Source organism: Bos grunniens, chromosome 29 (assembly GCF_055505025.1).
Source record: "Bos grunniens cultivar Pamir isolate PY7600 chromosome 29, Bosgru_T2T1.0, whole genome shotgun sequence".
Classification (NCBI taxonomy): Eukaryota; Metazoa; Chordata; class Mammalia; order Artiodactyla; family Bovidae; genus Bos; species Bos grunniens.
In genome coordinates this window covers 24700179-24712978 of record NC_141193.1, presented here as the reverse complement: position 1 = coordinate 24712978, position 12800 = coordinate 24700179, and the positions used below count along the sequence as shown (strand labels likewise).

Here is a 12800-nt window from a genome sequence, read left to right as displayed (position 1 = left end):
GTAGGTTGATTCCTCCAGTTCCATTCTTCTTTCTCAAGATAGCTTTGGCTATTCGAGGTTTTTTGTATTTCCATACAAATTGTGAAATTATTTGTTCTAGCTCTGTGAAGAATACCGTTGGTAGCTTAATAGGGATTGCATTGAATCTATAAATTACTTTGGGTAGTACACTCATTTTCACTATATTGATTCTTCCAATCCATGAACATGGTATATTTCTCCATCTATTAGTGTCCTCTTTGATTTCTTTCACCAGTGTTTTATAGTTTTCTATATATAGGTCTTTAGTTTCTTTAGGCAGATATATTCCTAAGTATTTTATTCTTTCCGTTGCAATGGTGAATGGAATTGTTTCCTTAATTTCTCTTTCAGTTTTCTCATTATTAGTGTATAGGAATGCAAGGGATTTCTGTGTGTTGATTTTATATCCTGCAACTTTACTATAATCATTGATTAGTTCTAATAATTTTCTGGTGGAGTCTTTAGGGTTTTCTATGTAGAGGATCCTGTCATCTGCAAACAGTGAGAGTTTTACTTCTTCTTTTCCAATTTGGATTCCTTTTATTTCTTTTTCTGCTCTGATTGCTGTGGCCAAAACTTCCAAAACTATGTTGAATAGTAATGGTGAAAGTGGGCACCCTTGTCTTGTTCCTGACTTTAGAGGAAATGCTTTCAATTTTTCACCATTGAGGATAATGTTTGCTGAGTGTTTGTCATATATAGCTTTTATTATGTTGAGGTATGTTCCTTCTATTCCTGCTTTCTGGAGACTTCTTATCATAAATGGATGTTGAATTTTGTCAAAGGCTTTCTCTGCATCTATTGAGATAATCATATGGTTTTTATTTTTAAATTTGTTAATGTGGTGTATAACACTGACTGATTTGTGGATATTGAAGAATCCTTGCATCCCTGGGATAAAGCCCACTTGGTCATGGTGTATGATCTTTTTAATGTGTTGTTGGATTCTGACTGCTAGAATTTTGTTAAGGATTTTTGCATCTATGTTCATCAGTGATATTGGCCTGTAGTTTTCTTTTTTTGTGGGATCTTTGTCAGGTTTTGGTATTAGGGTGATGGTGGCCTCATAGATTGAGTTTGGAAGTTTACCTTCCTCTGAAATTTTCTGGAAGAGTTTGAGCAGGATAGGTGTTAGGTCATCTCTAAGTTTTTGGTAGAATTCAGCTGTGAAGCCGTCTGGACCTGGGCTTTTGTTTGCTGGAAGATTTTTGATTACAGCTTCAATTTCCATGCTTGTGATGGGTCTGTTAAGATTTTCTATTTCTTCCTGGTCCAGTTTTGGAAAGTTGTACTTTTCTAAGAATTTTTCCATTTCTTCCACGTTGTCCATTTTATTGGCATATAATTGTTGATAGTAGTCTCTTATGATCCTTTGTATTTCTGTGTTGTCTGTTGTGATCTCTCCATTTTCATTTCTAATTTTATTGATTTGATTTTTCTCCCTTTGTTTCTTGATGAGTCTGGCTAATGGTTTGTCAATTTTATTTATCCTTTCAACGAACCAGCTTTTGGCTTTGTTGATTTTTGCTATGGTCTCTTTTGTTTCTTTTGCATTTATTTCTGCCCTAAGAAATAGAAAATCTTAACAGATTCATCACCAGCATGGAAATTGAAACTGTAATCAGAAATATTTACACTATTTTTAAGAGTTTATGAAGTCTTTGTACTTTCAGTTTCAAGGCTGGTTCAACCCTGGGCCAGCCTCACTGAATTATGTTTAAACTACCTTATTTGTTGAAGACTTTCTTTGCTATGTTAATGATCTCAGTATGGGACTTTTGAGTAACATGGGAATTCATTAAAAAATTAAAACAGTGAAAAATGCCAACTATATTTATTTTCACCTAACAATGATTTTTTTTTTGTTGCAAAATCACTGCATTTTAATAACAATTCAGGTTAAATAACTGAAATGGATTTACTAATGAATTAGGATATAAGCAGAGTTACAAGAATTGGTCTCCAACCTTCATTCAGCTGTCTTTTACTTGTATTTATCTTTGGTTTTTCTGATTTAACACTTCAGTTAAAATAGCATTATATAAAATTAATTTTCATTTTGCATATAAATTAACTTTTTCAAAAGTATAAATATAGGCCATTGGAAATGATGAATCAATTAGAGGGTGATCAAAAATTTACAGATAAAGTTTCTCTCAAATATTGGTCAATATGAATTTATAAAATTTTATGTAACCATGATTTAAGTAGAAACAAACATAACCATTATAATAAGGATTTTCCAGATATTTTGCTGCTTTTCACTAATCTTTCATTTCCTGGGGCTTGTAAATTCTTCTGGTTTCAAGTGATGAAATACAGAGTTTAGAAGTTACTATTGGCTCTAAGAAAACATCCTGTTCTTTACTTTTACATCCTTGCATTATTAGCACTAGCGATTTAACATTGGTGGAGTGGGTAGCCATTCCCTTTTCCAGGGAATCTTCCCAATAAAGGGATTGAATCTGTGTCTACTGCATTGCAGGGAGATTCTTCACCATCTGAGCCACCAGAGAAGCCCTGGTAAGTAGAATAATGGCACCTAAAGGTAATTCTTGTTCAATCTTCAGAATCTATGAGTACACTTGTCCCTTGGTATTTGAAGGGGGTCGGGTCCAGGACCCTTGTATAAAATAGCATAGTTGTTTTTATTGTCATCTGACTCTTTTGTGACCCCCATTGACTGTAGCCCACCAGGCTCTCTGTTCATGGGGTTTCTCAGTCAAGAATACTGGAGTGGGTTGCCATTTTCTTCTCCAGGGGATCTCCCCTCCCCCCGCCCCCCCCCCCCCCGAGGAATCGAACCTGTGTCTCTTTTGTCTCCTGTGTTGGCAGGCAGATTCTCTACTGCTGAGCCTACAGGGAAGCCACCATATATAAAATGGCTTGCTGCTGCTGCTGCTAAGTCGCTTCAGTCACGTCTGACTCTGTGCAACCCCATAGACAGCAGCCCACCAGGCTCCCCCATCCCTGGGATTCTCCAGGCAAGAACACTGGAGTGGGTTGCCATTTCCTTCTCCAATGTTTGCCTAAAAAACGTGTGCACATTCTCCTGAAGCTTTACATCATGTCTAAATTACCTATAAAAGCTAATAATGTAAATGGTATTTAAATAGTTGCCAGCACGTGGTAAGTTTAAATTTTGCTTTTTGGTAGTTTCTGGAATTTAATTATTTTTAGAATACTTTTGATTGATGGTGGGTTGAATCAGTAGGTATGGAACCCATGGATGTGGAGGGTCACTTGTATGCTACTTTAGTTGCAAAAGGGATTTTACAGAAGTAACTCAGGATGTAGACTTTGTGTTGGTGACATTATTGTGGATTATTTGCCTGGACTCAGTCCAGGGAAATGAGTCCTTAAAAAGGAAGAACCTTTTCCAGCTGAGTCAGAGAGGAGATGGAAAAGGAAGGAGCAGCGATCTGACACATCAGAGAAAGGCTTGCCCCTCCCCTGTTGTTAGCTTTAAGGTGAAGGGAGAGGGGGCCATGAGTCAAGGACTGCAGTACCTTCTAGAAACTAGGACTGGTCCTTGGCTGATAGCTGGCAGCAGCAGCATACTAGGACCTTGGTCCTAAATTTCAAGAACAACCCAAAATAAGAAGGAAATGGATTTTCCTCTAGGGCCTCTAAATAGGAATGCAGTCTGCAGATGTTAGTTTGGTGAGACCTGTATTGGACTTCTGAGCTACAGATCTCTAAGATAGTCAATTTGTACTTTTTTAGGTGCTAATTTTGTTATGGCATCAATAGGACACAAATGTAGTAGATCTCAAGACCCCATCTTAATTAATGTCTGAGTATGAATACAGAGCAGAAAATTATGTGAATGCTTCATTCCTGATGATTCTGTTCTACTTTTGCGGGACTGAACCCAGACTCTTGGCAGTGAAAGTGCAGAGTCCTAACCACTGGACCACCAGGAAATGTCCCCTTCTACCTTCCTGTGATCTGTAAACATTTGTCCACTGCTCTACCTTTTGACAGACAATATTCTTTCTTTTTGGATATTGTTCTTTTATAATATGCTGAATCCATTTTGAAGACAGTACTTTCTCTTCCTGATCTTGCATGACAGATTCTCTGCCAATTCTTAAGGTTTTCATCTTTGTTTGTGTAGCTGGAAGATTCATGACCACGCTGGTAATGACTTAATTTTGATCTCTGAGATGCCTATTGTCTTCTCCCTTTTCCTAAACTCTCTCTCTTTTTAAATTTATTTTTTTATCTTTTTGGCCATCCCATGCAGGATGCAGGATCTTAGTTCCCTGACCAGGGATTGAACCCTTGTCCCCTGCTTTGGGAGCACAGAGTTTTAACCACTGGATTGCTCAGAAAGTCTCTTAGGCTCTCTTTTTAGATGCTTGTCCCCATTGTACCTGTATATATGCATATAATTATATATATATTTTAAAAACTAGTGATGTAGTTGGGGAAAGACACTTAATCTCAGTGAACCTCAGTTTTCTCCTCTGTAAAATGGAGATAAAAACATCAGCTTCTTAGGAATTCCCTGGCAGTCCAGTAGTTAGGACTCCATGCTTTCACTGTCAAGAGTTCAATCCCTGGTTGTGGAACCAAGAGCCCTCAAGCTGAGGTGGTGCATGGCAAAAAAAAAAAAAAAAAAGAAAGAAAAGAAAAGAAAAATCTGCTTTCAAGGTTAAGAGGGTTAAATGTACATGCTTAATTACATGTACAAACACAAGTTTATGTTACTCTTCTTCCCTGTTTTTGTATTATTATTATTTACAGTATTTGGCTGTTAGGGATGCTTCCCATTATCTTGTAAATTCTTAAAACACTCAGAAGATTCACTTTTAGTTACATGTAGTTACATGACTTAGACTATCTCTGTTAACCCTACTTTAACTAAAAAAAAGAAAAAGGAAAAGCACAAACCATATTCCCCATTCCACAGATGAGAAACTAAGATCAGAGAGGTTACTTGTTACCTGATAAAAAAGTGATAGAGTCAGGCTTAAAATTAAGGTTTTCTGACTCTAGTTCAGTATTTTTCTTTAATTCATTCAGTTCTGTGTGTGAGACGGCCCAATTAAGGTTCAGACCATATTATTTTCTTGATGTCTGACTTTTCTGCTCTGGACCTTGACTATAATACTTTGCATCAGATGAGGCGCGAAACTTTTTCATTTCTTCTTACATATTTTTGATTTTATGGTCTTCAAGCATGCCTTACTCCATATTGTGTCCAAGAGTTGGAAAAGCCATTCTTAGCAAGCAACCTTTCAAGGTTTCCTGTGCAATAAGGACACAATTTTGTTGACTGCATCTCTCAAAACTTCCTTTACCTTTTCATTCCTTAGACTATAAATGAAGGGGTTCAAGAGAGGGGTCACCATTATGGTGAGGACAGCAGTCACTTTATCAAATTGCAGGGAATGACTCTGGCTGGGTCTCACATACATGAAGATGTTGCTCCCATAGGCAATAGAAACGACAGTGATGTGAGAAGCACAGGTGGAAAAGGCTTTCTGACGCCCTTGGGCCGAGGGGATGCTCAGGATGGTAGAGATGATGTAGGTGTAGGACACGGTGGTGATGAGCAGTGAGGTCAGGAGGATGAGAGAAGACAAGAGGAAGCTTATCATCTCAAGGAAATGAGTGTCTATGCAGGCCACCTGCAGCAGAGGGGCGATGTCACAGAAGAAGTGATTAATCTCCTTGTGGCAGAAGGGCAGCCTGGACAGCAGAATGACTGGGCAGAGCACGGACAGGAAGGCCCCCACCCAGCAGCCCAGAACCAGCAGGAGACACGCCCTGCTGTTCATGATGATGGTGTAGCGCAGAGGCTTACAGATGGCCACATAGCGGTCAAAGGACATCACCACCAGCAGGATGAACTCCACGGTCCCCAGGAAGAAGAAGAAGTATGTTTGGCTGATGCAGCCTGCAAGAGATATGGTCTTCCTGTCGTTGAGGAGAAAGGATAACAGTTTTGGGGTAACTGAGCTAGTGAATAAAATGTCCAAAAATGACAAATTACTGAGGAAGAAGTACATTGGGGTTTGGAGGCGATTATCAGCCCATATTAGGGAAATGATGACTCCATTTCCAGTTAGAGTGAGCATGTAAGTAAACAAGAGGACCACGAAGAGGAAAATCTGAAGCTTCTGGAGAGCAGGGAAGGCAGTCAGGATAAATTCGGTCACCGTGGTCTGATTCTGCACATCCATTGAGTACAGAGCAAGGTGGGCAGCATGCCTCTGAAAAAAAAAATAACTGAATATAAAGATGAAAGTCAGAATAAATAGGTTTTAAACTCCCAATAGCATCGAAAAGATGCAGTAGAAAGAGCTCTGAATGGAGAGTAAAGAGTTATTTGTTTCCATCCTGTCTCTGACCCTAGTAAATGTAGGATCTTGGATAAATGACACTCGTTCTCCAAACAGTCTTCCCATATTTAAAATTTTTGGTTGATGGAAACTATCTTCATAGTTCCCTAAAGCTTGGTGACTTTTTTATTCTTTTTTATACAATGCTTATTTTCTACTTTCCTCTTTCTGACCTACTGTTTTCCAAGCTAAGTTCTGAGCATAAGAGGAGAAACCTACTTGAGAATCCAGTCAATCAATTTGGAAAATGGAGAAAACGGAAAGTTAATAAAGCCGAGTTAGTTTCCTTGAGGATTTTTTTCAACTTTTCAGGTATTGCTTAAATCAAAGAGCAGAGAAATGAAAATTGTACAGTCAAATGAGAGGAAATATATCTTTGTTTCTATTGATACTTACATTTGTTATTGGTATTATGTGTTGAGTTAATATAATATCAGGTTGGGCACATATTATTTTAATTTAGTAGTAATTGAATTCTCCATAAAGTTCTGCGGTATTTATTTATTTAATTTTTTTGGCCTTGCTTCGAGCCTTGCAATATCTTAGTTCCTCAACCAGGGACTGAACCTGGCAGTGAGAGCACTGGGTCCTAACCACTGGACTGCCAGGGAATTCCCTATGGTTTTTATTTTTAAAAATTTGCTATAATCATATATGTTTTAAAATATCTACACTGTTATGGAACTAATAATACATGTATCATATGTATGTATAATATACAAGGTCAATAATATATGTACCATAATTTGTGAAACCAATTTTATATATTTTGAAAAACATCTTCGGGCAAATGGTCCATGTTCTTCTCTTTTGTTCTTTGCAATGTTATGTCTATGGCTACGTGGAGAATAGACTTTACCCTCCCATTCTCCAAATGATTCTAAACAGGTTTCTGCAAATAAGACTTCCATACCATATATTCTTTTCAGCCACTGGATGATCACATTATTAATAGTAGTTCAAAAATGGCCACAGAGAGCCTTCCCTGATGGTCCAGTGGTCTGGGAACTAAGATCCCACATGGCTTCACATTGCAGCCAAAAAATAAAAAATAAATATAAAGGCTGCAGATAGTGTTTGAAGCATTCAGCTTAATCTCTGGATACTGCTTAAATTTGCTGAATATCTATTGCATGCCTATAGAATGCAGTCGACCCACTGTCCTTTGTTGTAATATTTTGTGAATAATCTTTTAGTTTCAAGTTAAAAGAAGAAAATTATGAACCCTGAGCTGGGTTCTTTCTAAGCTTAGAGCCCACCTGGTTCCTCTTTAAAGGAAAGCATTTTCCTCAGGCTCTAGTTGGGATACATAACTCCTAGCCGCTGTCTTTGCTTTAAAGACATGCTTTTCTGAGCAAATTTCCATCTGAAAATTTGGCTGTGACTTTTCCTGCCCCTTCATTTGCTTCTTCATTTCTGTTCAATACTTATTTATTGTACAAATCAAACAATCTGTATTATTTTAATAGTAAGAGTTTAGTACTCACCTTCCCTGTTTTAAATTAGGAAACATTGGTTTTGTAGAATTATTTGACATTTCTGAGTAAGTAAATTCCTTTACAAAATGCATAATAGCTTCCATCCATTTAAGAGTAAAAAAAATAAAATTACTACACATTTAAAAAAAAGAAATAAAGTGCACAATAAATGTAAAAAAAAAAAGAGTAAATTTTGAACATAATTGGATCTGAACAACTTGACTTGCTGGTGAATTTGTAGGAGAGCTCTTTTTATGTTCTTTTTAATCCTTGGCCCTACATCTATAAATGAGTATTGATCACCTACATATTCCTTTCCAGTCTAAATACATCTTTTACTTCCAGTGAGGGTCAGCATCCTTTCTACTCAAGCGACTATTCTTTGGGCACAAACAGCACTCATATTTTATTAAATAAATAGATCAGAATTGATGCACTCCCCCCCATGCTAAAGGTTGCAGCTGCTCAGCAAAGGTAAACTCAGGAGCCTGCATTTCATGTATCAAATACAGATTGTATTATAACTGTACCCTCCTGGTGAATGTCATCTTTTCTTTTGCTGATAATGTAGCATCCATGTAGTTCTATTAATAAATAACTGATTGCTAAAATGTTAAAGCTAGGCATGAGAAAGGAACCCAAACACCAAGGTGACTAATTGATCTTTCAGGGTTTAGAGACAGGGTCTCAGGAAGGAAAAAATCTAGTATGAAAGAGAACAGTGTACAATTGCAAGATGCATTATTCCATTTCTCTCATAATCTTCCAAATTGTTTCAAGGAAATTTGTTTCATTTTCATGTTATCAAAGTTCTCTGAAGAGTCTCACCAACTGAAATAAGGTCTTGATACCAGTAGGAACTCTTTCCATCACAAATATTCTAATATTCACTCCTCCCCTACTGCTCCTGCACCCAGATAATAAATCTCTCAGCTGTTTACTACTGCAGGAAAGTCATAATTGTATCGGTGAAAAAGTCTTAATGTTATTGAGGTTTGTGTGTGTGTGTGTGTGTGTATATTAGTTGCTCACTTGAGTCTGACTCTTTGCGACCCCATGGACTGTAGCCCGCCAGGCTTCTCTGTCCATGGGATTCAGGCAAGGTTACTGGAGTGGATTGCCGTTCCCTTCTCTAGAGGATCTTTCTGACCCAGGGATCAAACCCTGGGCTCCTTCATTGCAGGTAGATTCTTTACCATTTGAGCTATAGGGAAGTTGTTCATATTGAGGTTTAGTCTAATAATAACATAGAACACACTTTATAGAGAAGTAGAAACATTTTAACCTTCCCTTTCTTTAGCCCGCCACACCTTCATCACTGAGCAGGAGACTGACAGGTATCTTAACAGAATACAGTAGGTGTTCACGAATCTACGTCTCATCCATTCTATTTATTCTTCCATTTATCTGGTAAACCTCCTCTATAATATCCTCTATTTTTCTTCTAGCCTATATAGTCTTTGATGGCCCTGATAGGAACCTAATTTCACTCTGATGTTGTAAAATTTGAATAATTTGATATCTTCAAAGTATTATGCCATTTTTTAACAATAAAAATATGGGATGTTTGAACTCAGAGTTGCTCTTTGCCATGGTTGTCACAGGATCATATACTTTTGGGAAAAAATGAGATTGGGAACTTTCTATTTGGCCTTATTTAGGTAAAATACACTTCTCTGAGAAAAATTAAAAATGCTCTCCTCTGTAGAGTCTCTCAAATTCATGATAGTAAACCGCCCCCCCCCCCCAAGTTTGTGTTAGCCTTTTCTATTACAAATGGTCTGTATTAGATCTCAGGGTCCCATCATGTCCAGCACGAAAGGTTCTGGACCTTGACAACCTGTGTATTACAATTTAATTATAACCTTGACAAACGTAGGCTTTCTTTTTCTGGTCATTTTCCTCACTACCATTTTTTCTGTGGATCCTGAAAATTTGCATAAAATTGCACATTTCAAGAATTTGGCCATAGGAAAAAGATGGGGAGTATAGCAGGTCTTGGAATCAGAGAACTTGTGTTGTATTTCTTGTTTGGCCATTTAGAAGGTCAAGATCTTTAATAAGACTCTAAAGCAGCCTGGGTCTTGTCTTCCTCATCTCTAAAATGAGGATGGCTGTCATGTCAGATTGATGGTCCTAACCTTGATGTTCTTTAAGAACATAGGGCTGAAGAAGGATGAAGAGAGAAGGACTAAGATGTGGAGATGGGTATATCTGAGATGCTATCAGGAAAATGTGAAAAAGTTCAATTGTAACTGAGGTACATTAAACACATGCATTTACATAGTTATAGTAAAGGTATTACATTTGACTTTGCCATCACTAATTTTTTTGGCAGGGCAGTAATTGGACTTTAACTTACAAAATACACATGCAAACCCATGTATTAAGACTCAGACTGTGTAAAATATAAATATAGATACATGCAAAATAAAATGTACTTACATTATACTGATTGTAGAACAGCTGATATTTTCTTCATTCAAATATGTTAAGAACCTCAAAATTGTGGTATTTTCTTCTCAAGGCTTCCATCCATTATTCTTTACATTCTTTTATTGCTTCAACTTTGAATTCCATATAAGTTTCTCTCAGTCTTACTCTGAGACTCTTTTCCATGTAATATACATCTCTTTCTTCAAAATCACACCCAGTGGTTATTCAGTTTTTGCTGAAGTACTTCATCCACCTCCACTGAATGAAAATCTGTCCTTCTATAACCTCTGATGATTTTTTTCAGTTTTTTCTTATTCCTAGGAAAAAAGTCTAAGTTTTGACTAATACTAAATTCCAAGTGTTATTTTATTATTTAATCATCTATTTTACACATTTGGTGAATCTTAATCCAGAATGTTTTCCTGAGTTTCAAGCAGTATGTTGTCTGGATCACATTTTTGCCAACAAAGCAGAATGGTGAGTTTATTGATAAAGTCAGACCCAGGGAGTTTAGTGATAAAGTCAGACCCAGTGCATTAAGAGTAAGTTCTCTGACTTCCAGTTTCTATCTCTGACAAAAAGACTCAAAGACTTTCTGCCTGAAATCTTCCTAAATCTTAGATTTTTTTTCTCACTTGTAGGGGTGTAATTTCCTGTCTACTCAGTTAATTTTTATATCTTCAGTGGCTCCATCCAGAAACGTGGAACTCTTCAAAACCACAGACTCTTAGGTTAGAAGAGAACTAAAGGGCATATGAGATAGTCTGGTGCTAAAATATTCTGTACTGTCTCTGTTGTCTAGTGATGTGAAACTATTTCTAAAGGCACATCATTTCACTTCAATGATCTTGATCGTCAAAAAACTCATATTTTCATTCAAACTGTCTAAAAACTTCCTTCATTTTGTTTAGTCACTCCTGTTCATTCATCAGGCATATTGTGACTTGATTTTAGACATATCTACTTTATTTTCTTTCCCCTGGAAATAATATTAGTTTCTGGATATTGAAGTGGTTCCAGTATTACAGATTTTACAGTCATATTTAGAGGTTTGGTCTAGAATGGCTCTTGGGATTCTAGGATTAAAAAAAAGGTTAATTATTATTATTGCAATCCTGGGATGTTAGAACTGAAGTTACTAATCACAGTTAGAAAGTTAAGGTCTCCTAAGTGACTCTCTTGGGTGTTTATTTAAAGTAAAACTTAGAGATAAGCTTAAAGTGTTAATGAACTAAAAACTTGGAACACTTACATAAGAAATGTTTGCAATATGTTGAAAACATATTAAGATGCTTTTCAAACTGAGATTATTTATATGCTATATGTCTATATACATATTTTTAAAAAGTATTTGATTGAGATGTGATCTATACACAACAGGCATGTTTAAGGATATAAATTTGTTGATTTTTGACAAATTTATAGTCACATAGCCACCACCACCATTACAGCAGTGGCTTAAAATATCTATTTTACCTCAAATATTTCATGTGGCCTTTTGCAGGTCAATGCGGTCATGTCCCTACCTAAGCACTGGACAACCACTGATGTGTTTTCTGTACATATAATTTTGATTTTTCAGCTTTCTAAACATAAACTCAACCTGCAGAATACAGTTTTCATGTAACCTGGGCTCCGGGCTTAATCTGAGTGTTTTAGGCGTCAGTAGTTTCTTCATCACAGTTTCCTTATTTGTTCACCAGAAAATGGGCACCTGAGTTATTTTCAATTTTTGTTTATAATGAATTAAGCTTCTATGAACATTTGAGTTCTTGCTTCTATATGAATATTTGTTGTTCTTTCTTTTGGACTCGTTCCTGGGAGTTCAATTACCGAGTCACATGGTAAATATGTTTAACGCTATAAGAAACTGTTAAGGTGTTTTCCAGAGTTGTTCTGTTATTTTTCTTTGTATCAGCCACTGTGAGAGTCTCATTGTTCCACACCATTGCAAATACTTGGTCTTTTCAGTTGATTCCTTTTTAAGTGCATAGATGGTGGGATCACCTAATTTATCCTCATTTTTCATCTTTGTTGAGGTATATTTCACAGTAAATTGGACATGTTTACAGGGTACAATGTGATGATTTAGCACACACATCTTCTGTGAAATGAATATCACAGTTGGGTTATTGAACAGATCCTTCCCCTCACATAGTTATGATTTTTTTGTGTGTGAGATCTTAAAGTCTACCATCTTACCATGTATCAAGCACACAGTACAGTATTATTAACTACTGTCACTATGATCTATGAATGCCTGGAGGTTATTCATCTTATAATGGAAAGTTTATGCCTTTTGACCAGCATCTCCTTATCTCTCCATTTCCCAGACACTAGTAACCACCATTCTACTCTCTTGTTTTTATGAACTTGATTTATTTTTATTCCATGTAGTAAGTGAGATCATACAGTTTTTCTCTTTCTTTTTCTGGCTAATTTCAGTTAGCATAATGTCCTCTAGTTTCATCCCTGCTATGGCAAAAGTCAGAATTTTCTTCTTTGAAATTTT

General features: G+C 36.6%; 1 protein-coding gene across 1 annotated transcript; it reads right to left on the bottom strand.

Moving 5' to 3' along the window:
• Positions 1–1836: 1836 nt before the first annotated feature.
• Positions 1837–6234, bottom strand: LOC147342397 (olfactory receptor 6M1-like). Its single transcript, XM_086385105.1, has one exon. It carries the CDS (start codon positions 6213–6215, stop codon positions 5268–5270), a length of 948 nt encoding a protein of 315 aa, XP_086241231.1. The 5' UTR covers positions 6216–6234; the 3' UTR covers positions 1837–5267.
• Positions 6235–12800: the final 6566 nt, after the last annotated feature.